At 40.2% G+C, this 21,650-nt stretch overlaps 3 protein-coding genes across 4 annotated transcripts in view; 1 reads left to right on the plus strand and 2 right to left on the minus strand.

The window, feature by feature from the left end:
- The first annotated feature begins 11,033 nt into the window (after positions 1–11,033).
- Positions 11,034–12,300, plus strand: si:ch211-217g15.3 (uncharacterized protein LOC368914 homolog). Its single transcript, XM_062430918.1, has 4 exons — positions 11,034–11,102; positions 11,245–11,308; positions 11,477–11,514; positions 11,605–12,300. The coding sequence occupies exons 1-4, from the start codon at positions 11,095–11,097 to the stop codon at positions 12,284–12,286; spliced, it is 792 nt and encodes a 263-aa protein (XP_062286902.1). The 5' UTR covers positions 11,034–11,094; the 3' UTR covers positions 12,287–12,300.
- A 131-nt stretch (positions 12,301–12,431) lies between these two features.
- Positions 12,432–14,470, minus strand: fuom (fucose mutarotase). Its single transcript, XM_062430634.1, has 6 exons — positions 14,354–14,470; positions 13,578–13,646; positions 13,419–13,489; positions 13,232–13,330; positions 13,055–13,128; positions 12,432–12,786 (listed from the first exon to the last, which is right to left on the minus strand). The coding sequence occupies exons 1-6, from the start codon at positions 14,466–14,468 to the stop codon at positions 12,720–12,722; spliced, it is 495 nt and encodes a 164-aa protein (XP_062286618.1). The 5' UTR covers positions 14,469–14,470; the 3' UTR covers positions 12,432–12,719.
- A 4,792-nt stretch (positions 14,471–19,262) lies between these two features.
- echs1 (enoyl CoA hydratase, short chain, 1, mitochondrial) overlaps positions 19,263–21,650 on the minus strand; it is a 129,987-nt gene continuing 127,599 nt past the window's right edge. For both annotated transcript variants that reach the window (XM_062430153.1, XM_062430152.1), the window contains 7 exons: positions 21,414–21,611; positions 21,169–21,296; positions 20,601–20,700; positions 20,378–20,482; positions 19,973–20,092; positions 19,809–19,876; positions 19,263–19,718 (listed from right to left, as the gene is read on the minus strand). In XM_062430153.1, coding sequence (XP_062286137.1) covers positions 19,653–19,718; positions 19,809–19,876; positions 19,973–20,092; positions 20,378–20,482; positions 20,601–20,700; positions 21,169–21,296; positions 21,414–21,611 — 785 coding nt within the window. In that variant the 3' untranslated portion in view covers positions 19,263–19,652. The remainder of the gene's footprint in view (positions 19,719–19,808; positions 19,877–19,972; positions 20,093–20,377; positions 20,483–20,600; positions 20,701–21,168; positions 21,297–21,413; positions 21,612–21,650) is intronic.

Consider the following 21,650-nt stretch of genomic DNA (forward strand, 5'->3'; position numbering starts at 1 on the left):
TTAGCCGCGGTGCTGGCTAGCGGCGGTGGGCGGCTAGCAGTAGCTGCGGTGCTGGCTAGCGGCGGTGGGCGGCTAGCAGTAGCTGCGGTGCTGGCTAGCGGCGGCGAGTGGTTGGCTCCCTTCCCGCCTCGTGCAGTTTTACCGGACATTTTTGCGTTCCACACAGTGGTAGTGTAAACACGAAATAAAGTTTGACAAAAAAAGCGAGTCAATTGTTCAAAAAAGCGGTTTTGAATAGTAAGATTTGGCGTACTGTGAGGAGCTCTAAAAAACACGTCTACTCTGCTCTCATCTCACTAGCGCCCCCACAGAAATCATTTTCAACAAATGCGTGACTTTTGTTTAGCTGTGCCTGAATAATGTAAGGAACTAAAACTTGTCTTGTGATGAAAACATCACAGCTTAGTTTGATTTCTAATTCTCATATTCAGAAACATCTAAATCACATGGAAAAACTGTACAAACATCACTGAACCATGTCTCCTTATCTGCTTTTCCTTCTACTTCCACTCCATTTCTATTTCTGTCCTGTCGGACTGCTCAGTATCTGTAGCATTGTGTAAACATGTCCAGCAGCAATAATCTTATCATTGGAGAAATAAGTTACAGTGTGCTTGTTTTCTGTGTTGAGTTTGGGGAACTTTGTGGTACTGAGGAAAGAGTCAGCATGACCGTTAGTTTAGTTTGCTTTTGCAAAACAGTGACAAGCAAGGCATCCAAAAGTTTTTTCAAGGATGTCACAGAATTAAACCTAAATGCAGCAGTAAGTTACCGCTGACGTTGACCCTGTTTCATGCTGTGTTTGCCTTTATTCAGTCTGTGCTCTGCAGGTATGTAATTATGGTTTGAAAAGGTTGGAGCCAGACTTTCCACAGGGCACAGCGTGGGAACAAAGCAGGGTCTGGGAGACGAGGTCAGGGAGCACAGTGGCTGCATGGTGGCTACAGAACTACAGAGATACACATCTAACAGTCATCATCATCAAATGAAAGTCTGTTAGGGGAGTCAGAGACCTGACTCACATCTTCATGTGCTGAGGATAGTTTACGTGGCATTGAATGATGTGTAATGAGCAATTTGGCATGAATGAAGGTTCTTATATTAGCTGCAGTTGATGAACGATGCATTACATGTAACAGGATTCCTCAAATCCGACTACAATTTGTAATGTATGTGATGGACACATTTATCATTTTTAAAAATAATTATTAATGTGATATTTTAATTTAATTTAATAACAATTTTACATTGAAAGTCTGCTAATATTTTTAGATTTTTGGAAGAAAATGTATCCACAAAAACTTTGATCATGCATTAAAGTTCATAGAGATCACACATTACAGATTTTTAAATCAGATTATGTTTTGCTGTAAATGCAAGTTTCAGATTGTTTATCATTGTAACACATTTACCAATAATTCAGCATGACATAATATTCTTGAGTTTAAAGATTTCTAAGGATTGATACATACATAAAGGGTTAAACATTCAAAATGTTAGAAATCTCCCACAGACTCTACTTCCTCTTCATCCTGACATCAAGACAGCCTCTCAATAACCTGTTTTATGCTTGAGACTAAAAACAGATGATTGTTTGTTTAAAAAAAATCATAGTTACATTATGGGTAGAGCTACTTATCATTGTTAGGAACACTTTGAGACACTGTGTTGATTTTAGGGATTTTTTTCCTCTCATGACAGTCCAGATTTTTAATTGAAAGGTGCAACAAAACTTAAATTACATTATCAGATATTTTGGGAGATTAAGATTTTAGAACACCTTGGCTCCGCTGTGGTGGGAATTGCATAGCTGTGATGCCAAGCCCACACATGAGCATGGACAGCTGTAGGAGTAGTGCTCCAATTAGTTATGGATAAATGATGAAGAAAAAAGATTAAGTAATCATTTTAACTGAATCAGCTCTCTTTGACATTCTTTGTCTGCAGGGAGTCTGTAATTATCATTTAACTGCGTGTCAAAGAAACCATTGGCATTTGAAATATTAAGATGCTCAAAACAGAGTCATAAATTAATATCAATACAAATAACAGTCTTTTATTAATACACATATTCCAAAAAGCCAGGCTGGTTATTTCTTATCATGCAAGTATGTTTAAACCTGAGAAAAATGTAAGAGCAAAAGATTTATTTTGTCAACTGATCATACATGTGGAATAAACGTATCTGTATTGCGGAAAAAATAAAAGCAGAGAGCACAAAAAGTTTCATCCGCCGACATAACTGCGCAGAGCAGGCACATGTTTCTTTAATAAGGATGAAAGCGCGGTGCTCTTGTAACCGGATCTCTCTGTAGCAAGCAGCTTTCCATCAAGGAACAGCAGGATCCTCTCTTTAACCCAGGAGCATCAGGACAGATGGGACCGTGACACGCAAAGTCAAACACGCACAGAACCAAATTCAGAGCGTGACAGACATTGAGAGGATTTCTGTGATCTCACGGATGCGTTGTGTCATGAATTTCAAGGGATGGAGTAGCAGAGAAGGTGGTGTAAAGAGCATCTGTAACACCTGTACTCAATGCTCACACCTGCGCTACTCTGTCGTCATGACAGTGTTTCACTGGATGAGCCCCCCTGCCGAGTGCATTGAGCTGACAGCTCTGTGATGAATTCTGTGATGCTGGGGGTCAGAGGTTAAAGGTTAAGGGTACTCCAGCTGGCAGCCAGGGCCGCAGTGGACTCCAGTGAGGAGGCATTCAATAGCTGGAGCAGGAGGGGGGAGGCTGAAGATGTTTCTCTTTGTGTTTTGTTTGTTACTCCACCCTCAAGGCTTTCTTTTCCTTTTAGTGATGGCATGAACCAAATATTGCTCAAATATTAGATAAAGCTGAAAAAACCATGGCATTGTATAGGCCTTTATCTCTTAAAGTTCAAGCAGCTATAAACAGTATTTTTAAACAGTGGATTACATGGCTACTTGTATGTAAACAAACTTATTGGTAGTGATGAACCCACAGATAATTATCACCCGACTGTGCAACCCCTTCAGCATTACAATGCTTTTTAGCAACTTTCGGCTCATTGGTTTTATTTTCCAACTGTTTGTTTTGTTTTTTGTTTTTGTTCCAACTTTGGTTTTGTTTTCCAACTGTTTTGGTTCACTCTGTTCGCTTCCTGCTCAGCGTCACACAGCAGATAATCAAAGGTAGTGAGGAGATGGAACACAAAGTTTAGCAGCTAACAAACCAGGCATTACAGGGGTCTATTTTGGGTCCCCTCCTATTTACCATATTTATGCTACTCCTGGGGCATATCTTGCGTAAACATGGTAAAGACACTGTAACGCGGACGACACCCAACTGTCCCATTAAATCTTGGTAACATTGATGTTTCACATATTACGTCCTAAGTGAAATTAAAACTTGGATGTCAACAAATGTTCTGCAACTGAATTATTCTAGATCTGAAGTCATTGTAATTACCCCCTCTGGCCCCAGCACTAGCATTATAAACACTCTCTCCTCTGGTCTGGGTGCCTTAGCCAGTAATGTCCATAGAGAGGCCCACAACCTCAGGGTTATTTTTGACTGTCTGTTTGTTTTCTTTTGATGCTCAGGTAACCAAAGTGTTACAGTCCTGCTTCGCACAACTCAGATAGCTAACCAAGATCAGATCATCCCTTCCTCCTGCAGACCTAGGAAAAGTCACCCATGCTTTTATCTCCTCCAGACTTGATTGTGGCAGTGCATTTCATTCTGCTATTAGCAAGCGAAACATCCATAGACTGCGGTTGGTACAAAATGCAAAAACAAAAAAAACACATACTAAGAAAAGTGACCGCATTACTCCAATCCTTGCAGCCCTTCACTGGTGACCTGTGAGTTTTGGAATTGATTTTAAGATTTGACTGCTTGTTTTTAAAGACTTGAATGGTCAGCCTCCTGCCTACATCTGTGATCTGCTAACTCCCTATGAGGCTAATCGCTGCCTGAGATCCTCCAGCAGAACTTTATTAATGGCTATAATATCTCGACTAGTCACGAAAGGGGACTGGACCTTCGCTGCCTTCAGCTGTGGATCTCCCTGCCTGAAGATGTCAGGCAGAAAAACTCAGTATCTTCCTTTAAATCTCCTCTTAAGATTCAGTTTTATCATATGGCTTTCTCTTAACGGCTGTTATTTTTGTAACTACTTTAACCCTTTATCATATATGTGGGATCTTATTTAGTTGTTTTATATGTTGTTATCATATGCTATTTGTCATTTGTATTTATTGTATTGCACTTTGTAACGTTGTTCTTGAAAAGTGCTATAGTTATAATTATTCCCTTAGAAGTTTGTATGTCTGTTGTGTTCGCAGCTTGTTTCCACTGCACCCATGTAGCCAGAAAATCTGATATTGCAGGTTTAAAGGTCAGGAAAGAAAAACTATCATGATGCCAAAATGTGTGAAGTACTGTGAGTGCGTGTTGTTAGTTTCTGCAGTTCCCTGGTTTATCCTGTAGAGGATCATCTTTTAATTAATAAGCCACATGTGGCAAGTGTTGGCATGATATGTGATTCATTTAACAGAGTTTTCCAAAACATTAGTTCTCCTAGAGTGGAAAATGTGTTTAATGAGAAGCGTACAAAACACAGTAAATAGCCATTAAACTTACTTTAACAGCTTCCACATGTTTACTGAGTTTATGAGGGGTATGATTGAGGGAGGATAAGGGTGTGTGTGAGTGTGTATGTTTGTGAGAGATAGAGAGAGAAAGAGAGAGAGGAGGACCACCTGAGCTTTCCCTCTCATTATTGTGTCTATAATAAAATATTTCCATGGTTGATACACCCTGACAAGGCAGAGTAATGGCTCTGTTACTCAAGCAACCAGCATCACTAATGGTCATCTGTCACACAGATACTCAGATTAGCTGCTCCGGACAAAAAGGTCAACCATATTACCCTGCGTCACCTCTCAGACAGACAAAGAGCATCCCAGTCTTCTTTCATCAGTTACATAACAGACAGAGAACGTTCCTATTTCTGTGTGTCTCCTGCAGCTCCTGGTTCGTCTCCTCTTGTCTCCCTCAGCTGTCATCAGTGCTATTGTAGCTGGGGAAAAACATAACCGTTGGAGCCAGGTAGTCAGGTGGCTCCGGGCCCCAGACTGACTAACTCATCACTCCCCTCATTTCAACCCCTCTAAAATCCCACCTGTTAATTGAGAGACATTTGAGTGTTAAAACATGTTAAAGTCAGTGTCAAAAGCTCAAATGCCTGCATGCAACTGTTGAGCAGATGGCTCGCTAATTCTTCTCTGCGGCAGCTTCGTAAGTCTGACAACTCAAACCATCGTCACAACATCTCATGTTTGCCTCCGCTCTTCCATGGAGGTCCTCCCCCAAGCCCTGTAATTCGTGCGGTTAAACTCCACCGTGAGCTGTCTAATGTGTGTTTAATGGGTGTTGGTGGAGCATCAATTAAGTTAATTGTAGATCATTGAGTTAATTTTAGTTATTTAGAAAACCCCAGCTTTCCTAAACGTTGCAAGTGTGGGGGGATATGACGGAAGACTGTGAGTAAAAACAGAGGAGGTGGTTAGCCTCAAATACAGCCCTGAGCCTGGAGACGACCTTTATGGGATTTACTGATAGTAATGATGGTGGTGATGGGGATTTGGTGCTGATGATTGTGTTAGTGAGGAGGAGTGACTTCTCTGTTTTCACCCAAGGCGTACAACATGTCGATTATTACATCTCAAATACAGTATGTGTTGAGGTTTAGTGTGGAGTCTGATGTCTCCTGCTGATTGTCGCCTGCTGAATATCTTGTTTTCTATTTGTTTCTCTACCAGCGGAGCAGTCTTGATGAAGATGCTTCTTTAAGTCAAGTAGAAACACGACGGCTGCATTCCTCTCAGTCTTAGCAGTAATAAGCTGGTTTTGGTTTTGGGGCAGAGCCAGGACATTGGATTCTGCACTTAAAGTCACGATTTTAAGAAAGTGCTGTCATCAGCAGCAATGACATATTAATCTGCTGTATCTGATTACACAATAGTGCACGTGTGTAAGCAAGTGATTGCACACACTGCACACCTAATGCAACAACTGGGCAACAGAAACATTATGCAAAATAAAGCCAGGTTCATTCATTTTAAAATGGGAATTTTGTCAAATATTTCTTTTGGTGGTTTCCCCCATAAATTGCTGCAAGCTGCAACATTTGGAGCATGATCCCCATCCCAGAATTAAGGGCGTAAATCATGACTTACTGCTGCATTTAAATAGTTACAGACAGCCAATTTATTCTTGGCTCACTCTTCACATTTTGTGCAGTAACACTGTGTGCATGTGTGTGTGTTTCACAGTTTATTGGCAGGCAATCATTACTTGCTGACAACTCCGATTCGTTCTGGTCTTTACAGTTGCCCTTACATTTTCTAAAAGGCTTGTCATTCACATGACACATGCACATTCATACATCGTACCACCACACACACACACACACACACACACCCACCCCTCACCAAGCACAAGTATGCAGTGTGACGGGAACAGGGAAACATATTTGTCCATGCACTTGGCAGATCAAACCGAGCCTCTGATGACTTCTTGAGGTGTCAGGGTACAATCTGTACACACCACATGTAAAGATACAATTATCCTCATATCTCCTGCAGCCAGTCTGAAAGGGGAGAAACTGAGGGGGGGTATTAGAGGTTCATTAAGAAATATTTCACCATGTCTCTGACTTGTTTTGCTTCCAGGGATGATGATTACGCTACATAAACTTGTTCACCACTAAAGATAGGTGCTGTGGATACAAATTCCTCGTGACACATCTATCATCATATATCATCCCAGCGAGATACAATGTAAGTATGTGTTTGCTTTTTAATCTATGAGCCCATCAAAGCATTTAAAGTTAATGTTGATATTAAAATTTGTGTGTGTTTTTATTGAAGGACACATTTAAGTGGCTACAAAATGAAAACTTAAAAAGATTAAATATTACAAAGTTCCAAACTCACACATTACCTCATCTATATCACACAGGCAAACTACTTTTTCTAAATGTTAATTTCTAAAAAAAAAAAGCTTTAAGCTTTCTGACACTTAATCATCTTGCTCCTGTATCAGATATGTCTAACACACCTTTCCTTTCAATGGACAAACCTGGAATCATTTTTCTGAGCCGCAGCGATCTACCAAACAGAGGCTGGTTAAACCCCAGAGGAGCATGCTTTTCATGTAAGCCTGTGGGACCATCTGCAGTTCAGGGGGGCACAGTCCTGTGGTTAATCTGTAGCCTACTGGTAGCTGCTGGGCCTCCGGGCTTCACATGAAAGCTGTTTCACTGATGTGTGCAGGACACAGGGGGTGGATTGGTGGAAGCTTCAGCACACTTTATCCATCAAACCTCACTTTCAAGGCTCGAGGCTGCGGGATGTCTGCTCACAGGGTTGTGGTTTCTGGGAGACCGACAGAGCATTTCCATAATGGCCTCAATGTCCGCTTAACAGCCAGTTTGTGCCCTTTATTACTAGAGCATAGTTTTTATTATCATCTTCAAAAAGTCTCATTTAAAGGAACAGTTTGACTTTTATGGAAAACATGATTATTACCTTTCTTGCTGCAGGTTAGACAAGAAGATTGATACCGCTAAAGACCTGTATGGTAGCTAATTAGCTTAGCTTAGCACAAATACTGGAAATGGGGAAAAAGCTAGCCTGGCTCCGTCCATAGGTAACAAAATCTGCCTACAAACACCTCTAAAGCTCACTAATTTACATGTTATCTTAGTTAAACAAGCTAAGCTAACCAGTTGCTGCATATTTAGTGTAGGACAAATGACAGTGGTATCAATCTTGTCTGCAATAAAGTGAAAAGCGTAATGGTCAAAATGATGAAACATGTAGGCCACAACAATACCAATTTATCAGAGTCGGCACCGATAAACGATATGCTGCCGATATCAGCCGAATTGGTATATCGGTATCGGGTGCCGGCTCTGATATATCGGCAACATGTTTTCCGATGTGCGCCACTATTACTTTATTTTTTTAACATAACATAGAATGCAGAAAATGATGCTTGGGGTGATTTATACACGGTGTCATTACATATTTCGTCCAGCAGAGCCCGCTCAGACTACATTGTTTATACTGTGGCACCGTCTGCACTATGAGGCAGAGTATCAGAGCATAGCTACCTGTGGGGTGGACTGGAGTCAAGCGGTGTCGCCACAATAAGTTTCCAAAGAGCTTGTGAGGTTGTAGACACATACTGAGAAGTTAATAAGCAATGACCCCATAATTTTCCCTTTTCAATATAACTAATGTAGCATTAAGCCCATTCCTGTCTACAGCCCTGTGGTTGTTATGTTAGCAGCTATAGTTTGTCAGTACAGTCAGTGATGTAGCAGACTGAATGGTTAGCGTCAGAGACTGAAAGGTTAGCATCAGCGCAGCTTTCTGCAGCTCTGCAGACGACGTGCTGGTGGATTGGGTCTGTTCAGTGTTGATTTCACAATAAGTGTGACCTAGTTGATAAAAAAGGTCATGCTGGGAAGTAAATAAACAACGTCCCCATCTTTTACTCCGTGGCGACGAGCTCATACTCAGTAGCCACATTAGCCTTACAGCCACATTAGCTAGCCAGCTAACCATACTTTCATTCACTTGTCAGTTAAGTGAAGCTAACGTGTGAACATGTTTTCACACAAAGCGGTTTTGTACAGGACTCGCCGTTCAGTTTGTATCCAACTGAACAATTACAGTCATTGCATTTACAAATTATGTCTGTTTTTCACTGCTCAAAATTTACCCTGAATGTGTTAGGCACACAGGAACAGTGAAATATTGATAAAGATCAAGTTTTTTGATAAACAAGCATTTCTGATTGGATTTCCATTAGTTGAAATAATGACTGATACTACACAGCATTTTTTTTTTATTTTGCTCATTTATTTTTATTTATTCTTTATTTTGTTTGTGTTCAATTCTGGAAAAGCTTAACAATGGAAATGCACTTTATTAGTAACTTCTTTAATAAAGTAGCCTACTGAGTACCTTTGCATAGTATTATCAATGCAACACTGAGAATTCACTGAGAATAGTCCACATAGAAAATATCTGTTTTCATTCCAGTTTGAAAATTCACTATATTGGCCACCATATCGGTTATCGGTGAATATTTCCACTCTATAATCAGTATCGGTTTCCAAAATCCCATATCAGTCAGGGCCTTAACCAAACAGGAGACATTTCCTTGTTGGTATTTTACAGTTGATCTTATATAGATGTTTGCATGAGGAGCCTTTTTGAGTGGAAAACAGTAGACCACTCTGTGGCCAGGGGGGTTGGGCTAGTCGAGGGGTAACATTGGACTTGTACGGACACATATGGATCTGATAGTGAAGGTAGACAACCAGCAGACGCGGTGGAGCCATCCCTTGAAAAAGTAGGAAGTGTGTGGTGTGTCTGTCTGCTCTTGTTGTACTGTACACTGTGTGTGTGTGTGCTCAGTCCTGTTGTCATGACACATTATTAACCCATATGTTAACTTAATGACTCCGACGGTTGTATGAAGAGTGAAAGAGGTGAAGAGTTCTCACGGCTGTGACAGAGTCCTAAGAGGGAGGACACTCTCACACAGCTTGATGGAGAGATCTTTGGACACTGAAACACTGAGCTGAAATGAAATTACATCCCTGTGGGGTGAATACATTATGTTAGATTAGTTTAAATTACTTTATGGCTGTGTACTTTAGCTTAGATGTGTTTAACAAAGTCTCAGTTGAAAATGTTCTGTCTTGGCCTCATATCAGAAAAATGTACTCAATTAACTTAGTTATAATTCAATCAACTTCTTCTGTACATCAAGCATGAATCTGTTTTAGTCTGAAACTGGGTTTTACAGTGTGATAGTATCTTGGCATGGACATAGATCAGAGCTGACACACTCAACAGTTGCTTTTGTGTGTGCTGCGCCTGGCACTAAGATCATAGACCGATCATCTGCCTCCAATCTGTCCTCCTGCAGTGGATGTGTATGGGAAAGGTAATTAGTTGTCTTAATTGATTGAAGCTGTACAGTAGGAGGGAGTCTGCCTGCGTCTGAGAAAGTTCCTGTGAACGTTAGCCAAGCACGGGGATATGTGCAGTTATCATAGCATAAAAGCATTTTTTTTTTAACATGACCCAAAACAGGAAAGAAATCATTGATAAATTATGACTTAAAGTTTGTAAAAATGGAAATCACTCAGTTAAAAGAAATACATTTTTAAAAACTTGCTCCAGGAGCGAGCACGAGTGAAACTGAACTTTTGAAACATTCAGTGTTTTGGGAGCAGGTTTGGTAGGTGTTTGTTTTCATAACAGAGATGAAATGTGTGCTTATAGTTAATTGAGAAGTGTTTTGTAGATACATATGTGTTAACGTTTTTCTTGTGCATGGAGCACACAGGGATGAATAGCAAACTTGCCAACAGTGACACATTTTGCTTTATTTAGACCGGTGTCATCTGCACGTCCCCAGTACAGAAACAAAGACTGACCCGATGATATAGTGCTTTTAAGAAGCAGAGAGACATTTTTATTGATTTTCAAGTAATGCATGACAACAAACTTTATTTATGTTGCACTGTAGTGACAAGAGAAACACTAAAGATTGAAGAAAATATTATGCCATTATGTCAACCTCAGCTTTAAGGCTACAGCGCCTACTGATAACTGTATTAGTTCAGTGGAAAATAATCAGATAAGGATCACTGCTGTATTACAGCATTATAAAATAATACAAATTATACTTATGTTATTATGACCATATGTACAGTACATTCACTCTTATTAGACGTGACAGAATAATGAATTTTACTTTGTAATAAACATCGGCACAAAGACAGTTATTTAGACAAAATGTTGCTAACGTTATTTTTTATAGCAACAAATAGTCACTTTGTTATTTGCAACACAGACTAGATCCTTTATCTAGTGATATAATTACTGAGCGCTGCATTCAGAGGATACAAAGGTCAAGAAAACATAACCGGTTTATTGTTGGAACTTTGGTCCCTTGTTTCCTCAGCAGGTGAACTGGGGGAAAACATTTTTACAGATCCAAAGCGTTGAGCTGAAACAGAGACAACATGTTCAGGTAAGTAGCTGTCGTTGCCTCTAATTTCTATTACGTGGTTGTAAAGCTTCAATATCTATAGATAGCTCTTTTTTACCTGATGAGTATCGACTCTGTAATGTCTTTGAATCTGAACATTAACCCTGAGTCTCTTTATTTGTAGGATTTCTTTCATAGTGTGTATCTCTCTGATACTTGGCATCACAGCAAAACCTTATAAACCTTTGGTACGTGTATACTTCTCTCAGCTTTCCACAATATTACACTGTACAGACTCTACAGCTTCATCACATGATACATTATTCCTAATTAATGTAAATTGAAGGTCTGCGTGTATGTTCAATAACTTATATCGGGACGGCAGTTATGTAATATTTGTGGCTTTTTTTCCTCAGAATAAACTGACAGATGAAACATTCCAGGATACGGTTATGTAAGTTATAATTTCCTTAAACTATGAAAGTGAATTATCTTCTCTTGGACTGAGGAAACACAGCCTGAGATTGCGTAATATCTATTTCAGGTCAGTAGATGCCAATGGGAAGATGTCCTGGAAAGTAGAATTGGAGCCTCCGGAGGACATGGATGAGACTCAGTATGACATTGACCCCAGCATGAAGATCTGGAAGAAGATGACAGGAGCTGGGCAGGAAAAACATCCCCTGAAGTCAGAAGAAGACCTCGATGAGCTGTACCATCCTTCTGTGCCTGATATGCTCAAAGTTCAAATGCAAAACTTTGACGCCCTCCCTGCTGCTGACATCCAGTCAGAGCCTTTACAGAAAGATGCCAACACAGAGCGCAGTCAGGTACCAGAGGAGGATAAAGATGACATGTATCACCTTGATTTGAGTAATGAGGCCTCAGAAGAACCTGAAGAGGACTGGGGTGAAATCAGTGATGAAGGGACAGAGGCACTGGATGTGTATCTGGCCCCACTAATTTCTGGATACAGAGTCGGCACTCAGCTCCGTGCTGAGCACCCTGAACCAGAGGTTGACCAGTATCATAACAGCGAGCCACTGAGACGTGAGGTCAGAGTTCACCTTCAGCCAGAGGAGGACATGGACGACATGTACCACAGAGACATCCAACAGCCCGTCCCTTACCAAGATGAGGCTGAAGCTGCCAGTCCTGTTGGTCAGCCACCTCAGAGGAAGTACAGCGAACCAGAGGAAGATCTGGATGATCTGTACCACCACTGATCCTTCAGCAACAATGACCCTTATCATTTACATAATGTGGCTGCAGTAGAAGTTTCATTTGTCTCTACTAATCCACAAGTATACATAGATGTAAATGTTAATGTCACTTGTATGTATCTTGATAATAAAGACACTTTTAACACACTCAAAGACTGTTTTATTTATTGAAATATTTATAAGAGTGCAAAATAATTTCCGCCTCATGCACTGGAGACAATATTTACAGTATTAATCAAACATTAACAAAAATTATGTTTTTAATCCACATCTTTTAGTGGAGATGCACAAATTAACAAGTGAAAATATGCAAAAATGACCATGTTCTCTTGATTTTCACTGGAATGACAGCTGTGACTGAAATCACAGGGAAAAAAAGTGAGCAAATACTTGCATATCTGAGATTATCATTATGTTATATGTGTGTTTGTGTGTGTCACTGTAGCAGCTCAGCAGGAATGACCCCCTTCTTCAGTATGAGGTTACCATATAGAGCAGTTTCCCTGTGTAGACAGAGCAGAGAAAATAAAAAGAGGAAAATTATTATCTAGTACTTCTAGAAAGATTGGAGGTCTTACAGCCCTCTATCTTACAGTAATTAAAATGTTACTCTCACAGAACATGAACACATTTGGAGTTAAGAAAGCTTGAGAGTCCACTGCTAAGGCTCGACTAGTGGTGAATGTCTGCCTCTTTCTTTAAGAATGTAAGTGTACTTATTGTGCTGAACCAAACAAGCAGCTACCAAAACGAAGACAGAAAATTACACACCCTGTTGCCACAATTGCGTAGGCTTTCTTGGCTCGTTCATAGAAAGCAAACCTTTCCACCTTCTCAAGAGGAGCCTATATGCAAACAGAAATCAACACAAAAATAGCGCAACATTAAAAGTGTTTAACGTGTTCTTGAGGTCAATCTGTTTAAACCTTCAGTGTAATGTTGTTTTACATGAGACTCAGCCTGTTCCAGGAGAACGGTGTAGGAGCCCCACACGGGGACAGCTAAACATCTCTGTTTGTCACTGTCTACCAGATCCATGACTGCGGCCTGTGGAGACACATCAGCACAGCTGTAACAAAGGAAATACCAAAAAAAAGTGATAACAAAAGTAGCAGTAGATTTACGAGTGTTGTACCGGAGAGTGGACATAGGTATCCAGGGGCAACAGCTTTAAAATGGCTTCCAAAAGCTGTGGGATTCCTAAGCCTGGATAAAGATCACATGAAGACAGTTGGAAAAATCTGTTTCAGTACACACACTAACTCAACATTTACAGATAGATGCGCCAACATACCATCAGCTCTTATCTCTTTTGGGCCACAAGCACAAATGGAAGATGCTGGAAAATTTGCATCTGCAAGAACTGAGAAAGAGAAAAACAAAGAGTCAGTGCATTTTTGGAGAACTGATCTCACAGGATCAAGTGTGTCAACTTAAAACAACAGTCAGGTGTCCATATGAGCACTGGAAAAGGTTTTCCTTGCTTTAATAATTCCTCTTGTTTATACTGGCCATTCAAATATCCCCTTAAAATGCACTTTCAGTGTAACTGATGGGTGTCAAAATCCGAAGTCCTCGTTTTAAGCAAAAATGTGTTTGTTTTTTCGGACAGTGTTTCCCTGTTGAGCTGTGGTGGAAGCAGAGTAACAAAAAGAGGGACTTTGGCACAAAAAAAGACTAGTGTTAAAGATATCTACTTGATTTGACTTGTTTTGGACGGCTGAAGCTTCATGTTAGCTTTATATAAACTTTTAAATACGATTATGCACAGAAGGAGGCCTGTGAAGTTTGACCTCCGTTATGATCTGATACCCTAATATGAACAGGATGATTTATTACAGTAACTTAAAAAAAACCATCCTTTCAATGTTCATGTGGGAACCTGACTGTATGTTTTCAGTCAGACTAGAAAAATGTTTAACCTGTCCCTTCAATGATCCTGCGAGATCCGTCCTGCTCTGTCACTCTTTGTATTGACTTTAACTTGGATTAGCTTCACAGTTACTGCCCAACAAGTTATCACTGCGAGGGCTGCTGACAAGAAAGACAACCTATAATTAAAAATCATACCCAGCTCGTCCCCGTGGCCCATTTTAGCAAGAGCATACAGCAATTCTGGGGATAAAACAGAGGGTATTCCTAGAAGTACGACCATACTAGCAGTCACACGGAGAAGCGTGATCATCAGAGAATATGGTAGCTAAGCAAGAGGAGTCACTCCAGGCTACTTCCGTTTTCGTTTAAGCCGCCTAACCCCTGTAAATCAATGTACATTTGAGTTTGAGACCCCTGCCCTAAATAGTCTGTTAATAAAAACAATATTTAGCCGTTTATAGGCTCTGGAATCTCACACATGTGTGCAGTTATATCTCCTGTCGGGTCGCTAAGCCAAATGCCAGACTTGTTTTGTATGGTTGGACTGCCAAACGGAAGCTATTGTAGGCCGAGGTTAATTATCTTGATATTTAACGTCATCGTGTTTTGGTGGTAGCCTGGCAACAAGGAACAGTGTCCTGTGATCCCGGAACGTAATTTGATTGGTTAATTGCAGCAGAGGGTCTGCCACATCAGAGTTTGCCACAAAAGTAAAACATTTAAAGATTGTATGCTCCAAAATATTAAAGAGTCAATCAAGTCCAGTTTTTAACATAAATAAATTAAATTATTAATATTATTTTCACTTTTGTACATAACGTGAATATAGCGTTGTGGGGTTGGACACCACATAAATGTAATGCCTTAAATAATGTAAAATATCTTGTTAAATTTTCAAACGTGCAGTCACCTTTGTTAATCCACTAAATTAAAGTTATCTCATGGCATGTAATGGATCTGTCTGTTTAAAATGGGTTAGTGTCATTAATCTAAATAGACGGCAGCCAGTAAATCTTTGGTCTGTGTTGTTCCTGACACCCTTGGGTGGGCATAATTCAAAGCAGAGACCGGTGAATGTGTTATTACGACACGGTCTCATGGTGCCAAGAATGTGCGATAGCCTAGTGAAAATATTTGTCAAAAGAAAACCACTCCACCCGGCTGGTTTCATCGGAGTCAAAGAAACTCTCAGCTGGATGGCAAAAATGCTGAGGAATCCTTTTTCCTGACCGCAGATCCTGGTTATGTTAAAAAAAAAAAAAAAAAAAAAAAGGGTAGTGAAATCTACATAAAAAAGGGCTTTTTATAAAAATCACAAATGAGCTTTGGCTTGTGGGCCCGTATAGCCTATTGAATTTACTGTCAGGCAGCTGCTCTTAATAATGAGCATTTAAGAAAAAGCAGCACCCCAGCAATATGTTGGTACTTGATAGCATATTATTTTATTTCTAAATATTACAGACATGACCAATTTTGTTGCATTCAGACATACAGCATATTTTTTCTTTATCTTGTGTTCCTTACCTGTTGTAGATATAGATGTTGAGACCATTTTTGGAGAACTGAGTCCATCTGGTGCGTGGATATAAAACTAGAGAGAAAGTCACTAACATGAGCGAGAAGGAGTATAGTTGAGGAATATAAGAAAGAGTTTTGGTGGAGGCTGGAGGCTGCTGGGCAGGAGAAAGGGCCCTCGCAGGAGCCAGGCCTGTCTGCCGCACTGAAAGCCCCTTTCTCCCTCTATGGACCCATGCTGCTCTCTCTTTATTCCGGCTTCTTTAAATGAGTTTATCACGCTATGAGGGTCTGCGCTGCCAAAATGTAACGTTTTGCCCCTTTTGTCTGTGTGGAGAGCCTCAATTGAGTCTACATTTATTATTTTGACCTTTCGGTAGCCTCAAAGAGAAGCTTCTTTTCGGTCTCCCTCTGCTAACTTTTGTGCTTCCCCTGGAGTGAGGAGACCAGTTTTTTTTCTCTCTCTCGCCTCCTTTTTAAAGTTTTGTTCCAGGAGGCTGACAAGAAAGCAAGCTCCAGGGGAATATTCATTGAAAATAAAAATCAATTAGGCCATGGCCTTGTGGAGATATGTGCCGCCGCCGTGTGAAGATCACAGAGGAAAAAAGGTGCCTGTCGATGATTGGAGGCAAAAGAAAAAAGCACACTAACCAAATTTGCTCTGGTGTTTTCTTTGAAGTAAAAAATATAGTTTTATGTGCTGTATTTTTTTATGTATTTTTAGCGAACAGATGAAGAACAATGTGGAAGGCAACACTTTTCCGCCAATCTGCATTAGCCTACCGTTAGTGAACTTTAAATGGCGTGCAACATTGCTGCAATTATTCTAAATGATCTTATCCCAGAGATGTCATCTCTCTGGGATAAAATCATTTATATTAACATTATGTCTTGGGTGAAGATCTCGAATAGGCTAAGCATCAGATTCACTGTCGTTTTTGTTAAAAGGTAGCTGTTATAATTTAGTTAAAATGAGCTTTTAGACTATAACTGCCGGTCTGTAAAATATATCTTAGTTTTTTGAAAATATGAGACACTTACTGCAATGTTTTCCATCTGTGGGGCTGAAAAAAAGATCACCATTACAAAAATCGTTGATGACATGAAGAAACATTAATAATCATCCCATTACCTCCAGTGCATGATGGACTTTCCACAGTGTTTTCATTACTTAACCGTACAAGTGTCAGTTTCATTCAGCAAATAAGCGCTCATCTGTGTGCTGCTGTATAAAACCCGCTGCGTGTGCAACAGGCCCATTTTGAATTTGTCTAAGTCCAGTGTATGTAGCTTTATGTAACAGCAAAATAGCTCCATCTAGCGGTACAAAGTACATATTAGTTGAATTCATGAAGGGGGTTTAGGTGCAATTACTTGATAGAGTTAATACGTTTTACATGCTCAAGATGTCAACAAATAAACCTATTTACAGATTAATTTAAGATGATAAAGCACCAGTCAGAAATCGCATTTTGAAACTAGCTGTTTATAATAGCTACACTTAGCAATAAAATACCTTTTACATTAAATTGTGTAGCCTATCATGCAAAGCCCCCCTCCAGTCAGAAAGGGGTTTTCTTCCTATTCCTTTGGTTGGATATTTGAGCTTCACTGTGCAGAATAATATATGTGCAGTTTCACACTAGAAGAGTGTTGTAAAAAATGTTGAATATGGAAAGTGTTTCTGTAAGTTTCACTGTGAAAAAGTTACTCTGTAAGTTTCTTAGTCCTATGAGCATGATCTGACATCACAACTAGTCTGGTGCCAATCAATGTCCAGTATCCAACTAACCCAGTGTGATGTGGAAACTTGAAGCCCACCGTGCATATACAGAATAGACTTTAGCTGATATCTTGTGTCTGAAAGTTAAACTTCTGAAACAGAAACTATTTACCTATTCACAGATACTGGATTTTTAATGAGGAAGGAAGAGAAGATGTAATTTTAAGAAGTACTGTGAAGATTATATAGCCTAAATATTTGCTGAACAGAACCACAACAATCGTAATGGTTCCCAGATCCTCTGGAACTTTTTGATTAAAATCATAAGTCAGCTTCTCCAGCTGCATCATGGCAGCAATCTGTTCCAAACACATTTCAACAGAGTAGACGAGTGGCATAGACCATAAAAGTGAAACATTTGTCAGCAACAAATGAAAAAAATATTCGCATATTAATTCTGAGGTAGAATTGAACAAATACAGTGTTATTAGAAACTGTTTTCCAATAACATCTTGAACAACAGAATGTCACACTTTCTGGAGAAGGGCACAGGACCAAAACAGATTAATTAAAGTTCCTTTTTGAAACTTATTTTTAACAAAGGTTAATTTACTGGAGGCCTAGTGGAAGAAGATATGTTACAAACAATTAACAAAAAATGTTGTTGCTTCTGCACACTTATAAAAGAGCATTTGGGGAAAACCTCACATATTTCAGACCATTCTACTCAAGTCAATGACACTATCAAATCATGTTTCCACACAGACTTTAAAGTCACATGAAGACTGGCTTGCATGTGTCTGCTTTTATCACATGTCAGGGTCTTTTTGAATTCAGTGTCCTGAGTTTTGGCCTGTGTAAAGCCCGAGTACATTTCAGAGACTGATGGATCTGGTGCTTGCAGATCTTCAGTGGACCACTTGTCTGGTGTAACTGGATAACATAATCATCTTTGGGCACACTTTTCAAGAACATCTGTCACAGCTGGATGAGTTTTTAACCTAATTAGGTCAGGCCAATCTCAAAGTAAAGCCAGCAAAGTGCAATTTGTTTGCTAACCAAGTTAATTACTTGGGCCATAAAATCTCAACAAGGGGCCATTTCTGATGCAGCAATACAGGTTTAAGTTGTTTTCCCCAAATCTCTGGTGCCTAAAACTTTAGGCCAGTTGCACAATTCAGATACTGGGGGTCACCTAGGAGTCCAGAAATGATGAGTTAAGTTGGTAAATTTAGGACTGTTTCTACTGGCCAGGGTGGTTTGTGGATGTGAAGCGTTTGTGCCAGGCATGTGTGGGTTGTGACTCCTGGAAAACAGCTGGACAACAGTTGTGTGCTCCACTTTAACCCACTGTAACATCTAGTCCATATGAGCGTGTGGCCTTAAATATTCAAGGGCCACTGCCGGAAACCACAGGGCAAAATAAGGACATTTTAGTCATTGGGGATTACTTTTATAAGACGACTGAGGCGTTTCCCCTTCCCAATCAGGAAACTTAAACAGTGGCCAAATTACTGGTGGAGCAGTGGGTCGGTCAAGTTGCGGCTCCCCGCACTGTCCACACTGATCAAGTTCAAGACTTTGAATCAAGCCTGTTAAAATAAGTCTGCCAGTTGTCAAATATTCATATGACCCAGACTTCACCTTATCATCCCCAGTCTGATGATGAAAGTTATTTTAAGTATTCAAAAAAGGCATTTGCTGACTCTGAATATAGTTGTGTCTTAAGACATGTCTGGAGGGAACCTTTAACATTATAATCATGTAGTAAGGAACAACATAAATAAATACAGTAGACGTATCATCCCTCTGTTTTTTTTGTTTTTTTGTAAATCAACAGCAATATTTTTCTTAGAACTGAAATCCACTCAAGAACTTTATTTGTAAAATGTACACAGGAAAAAGTTGCCTACAAAATGCAGACATATTGCAACACTTGATAGTGAAAATGAAAAGGCAACGTCATCAGGACCGATTCTCCCTATTACACACTTACTGTGTTATCAAATGGTATTCACATAAAAACCCACTACACTCCTGCACCCAGACCTTTGATTTTGATACTGAGCCTCAACAGGCAGGGCTTCACTGTGATAAGACACTTGTGCACTTCACTCTGTGCCAAATCCTAATTTAAACAGCTTGTGTGTTGTACTACCCTCAGGATTTTTGCATCATTCAACCAGTTGCAGATGAGGAAATGATCTGCTGATATCAGGAACGTATTTCGTGGCTGAGTTCTTGATCAGCTCGATTTTAATTGTCCTGGAAACTGGCCTTTCTCTTCTCAACAAATGCTGTCATGCCTTCTTTACGATCATCCTAAAAAGGAAAAAGAGACACAAATATCATGATTTGGCATCCCAGAGCAAACTCGCCCTCACTCGCTCTCACATGAGCTCTTCTACTCACCGTAGCAAAAGTTGCGTGGAATAACCGCTTTTCAAAACGGTTTCCTTCAGCCAAGGTCAGTTCGAAGGCTACAATCACAGAGAATCAAGTTACACAACAATGAACCTTAATTAAAACAAGTTTAAAAAGTTTCCTTCTAAAGAGTTGGCGTAAACTGTACACACCTGCATTAACAGCCTCTTTAGCCATAGCAGAGACCAGTTTGGAATTGGCAGCAATTTTCTCCCCACATTTCACAGCCTCAGACACCAGCTGGTCCACGGGATAAATTTTACTCACCAGACCTGAGAAACACAAGAAGCTACTAAATCAAGGGTGGTATAAGAAGCACAGCAAAATACTAGGATTCCCACTTTCAGTGTTTTATGATGATTTATTCACCAAACAACTAACCGATAAATCAAGGAAATTATCAGTAGCTTAATTGATATTGAAAGTAATCATTAGTTGCAGCTCTAGCGGGGTGCATGAAGGTGTTTTCAAGTTAGGCGTGTGCTGACAGGCAGACAGTTCTCTGTTTGTCAGGCCCAGCTGTAAAATCTGTCTGTGAGACGTTTAGTATCCGTTACCTGACTGCTTGGCTTCTTGAGCGTTAATCTTGTCTCCAGTTAGTACCAACTCCATAGCCAGAGACTTGCCCACTGCACGGGTCAGCCGCTGGGTGCCCCCCGCCCCTGCAGGTAGACAGACGTCATGACAAGAGCTCTTCTCAAAAGCAAAAGTCTTGTAACCTCAGTATAGGGAAGTGAATAGTGTAAAGGAAGGTAAGTGGATATACAAAATAGTCTTTACCAGGAATGGTCCCCAACAGGATCTCTGGCTGGCCGAACTGTGCCTTTTCTCCGGCATAGATGATGTCACACATCATTGCAAACTCACAGCCTCCACCCAGCTGAAACAGCATCACATACAATGTGAAACAGAGACACAAAACAAGGAAGTGAATGAGACTCACAGTGACTAGTCTGTCTCTTATTGGACTAAAAGACAGGCCTCATCACCCAAAATCAATGCCTAACTTCATTTAGATTTATTCTTGTAGAGAACCTTTTAAGAGGAGCTGAGGCTCTTAACGCAGACTATAAATGCCCCCATAATTTTAGGATGGGCTGATTTTGGCTCAAATAAATGGGCTCAATTCTAATCTTTTTTGTTTTAAACATGTCACTGCTGTGTTCTTCTCAGTGACCTTCTCCAACCGCAACATTACAACCTTTAAAAGGGTGTAACTAAGCAAATGTGTACCAGTGTGGCTAAAAGTAAATGACAGGTGGTTAAATCACATCTGGACATGATACAGATGATGATCCATTAAAGGACAGGTGTAACTACAGTCCTAGACTTGAAATGAGACACTTACAGCAAACCCATTGACAGCTGCAATCACAGGCTTCCTCACTGTGGACACTCTGTTCCAGTGAGCCAGGAAGTTGCCACCATAGCATTCCTGGAAGGTTCGATTCTGCATCTCTTTAATGTCCGCACCCGCTGAAAACGACAGAAGTTGAGTTTACTTGACACTGATTGTTATGAGCAGCTTCCTTTGAGCTCAGAGGAGAAAAATAGAAACACAAGCATAGAAAACAGAGAAAGAAATTCACTCACCAGCGAAAGCTCTGTCGCTGCCGGTGATGACAATAGCTCCGATGTCGCCATCAACCTCAAAGGCATCGAGGGCCTGTCCCACCTCCCTCATCAGCCCATCACACAGAGCGTTGAGAGCCTTAGGCCGGTTCAGCTGGATGAAACCCACATTTTTCTTCTCCCCCCGCTTTTCCACCATAATATACTCATACTGACCACCTGCATGAGGAGGAAACCAACACAAATTATTATTACTTA

The sequence above is a fragment of the Scomber scombrus genome, chromosome 12, assembly GCF_963691925.1.
Source record: "Scomber scombrus chromosome 12, fScoSco1.1, whole genome shotgun sequence".
Classification (NCBI taxonomy): Eukaryota; Metazoa; Chordata; class Actinopteri; order Scombriformes; family Scombridae; genus Scomber; species Scomber scombrus.

What these genes read in the sequence shown, in the direction of transcription:
- si:ch211-217g15.3 (XM_062430918.1), top strand. An exon ending in CAAAACCTTATAAACCTTTG is followed by an intron (nt 11,309 to 11,476) that starts GTACGTGTATAC and finishes TTTTTTCCTCAG; the next exon opens with AATAAACTGACAGATGAAAC. An exon ending in ACATTCCAGGATACGGTTAT is followed by an intron (nt 11,515 to 11,604) that starts GTAAGTTATAAT and finishes TATCTATTTCAG; the next exon opens with GTCAGTAGATGCCAATGGGA.
- fuom (XM_062430634.1), bottom strand. Translation starts at nt 14,468, where the DNA reads ATGATCACGCTTCTCCGTGTGACTGCTAGTATGGTCGTACTTCTAGGA. An exon ending in GGGCCACGGGGACGAGCTGG is followed by an intron (nt 13,647 to 14,353) that starts GTATGATTTTTA and finishes TCTCTTTCTCAG; the next exon opens with TTCTTGCAGATGCAAATTTT. An exon ending in TACGCAATTGTGGCAACAGG is followed by an intron (nt 12,787 to 13,054) that starts GTGTGTAATTTT and finishes CTGTCTACACAG; the next exon opens with GGAAACTGCTCTATATGGTA.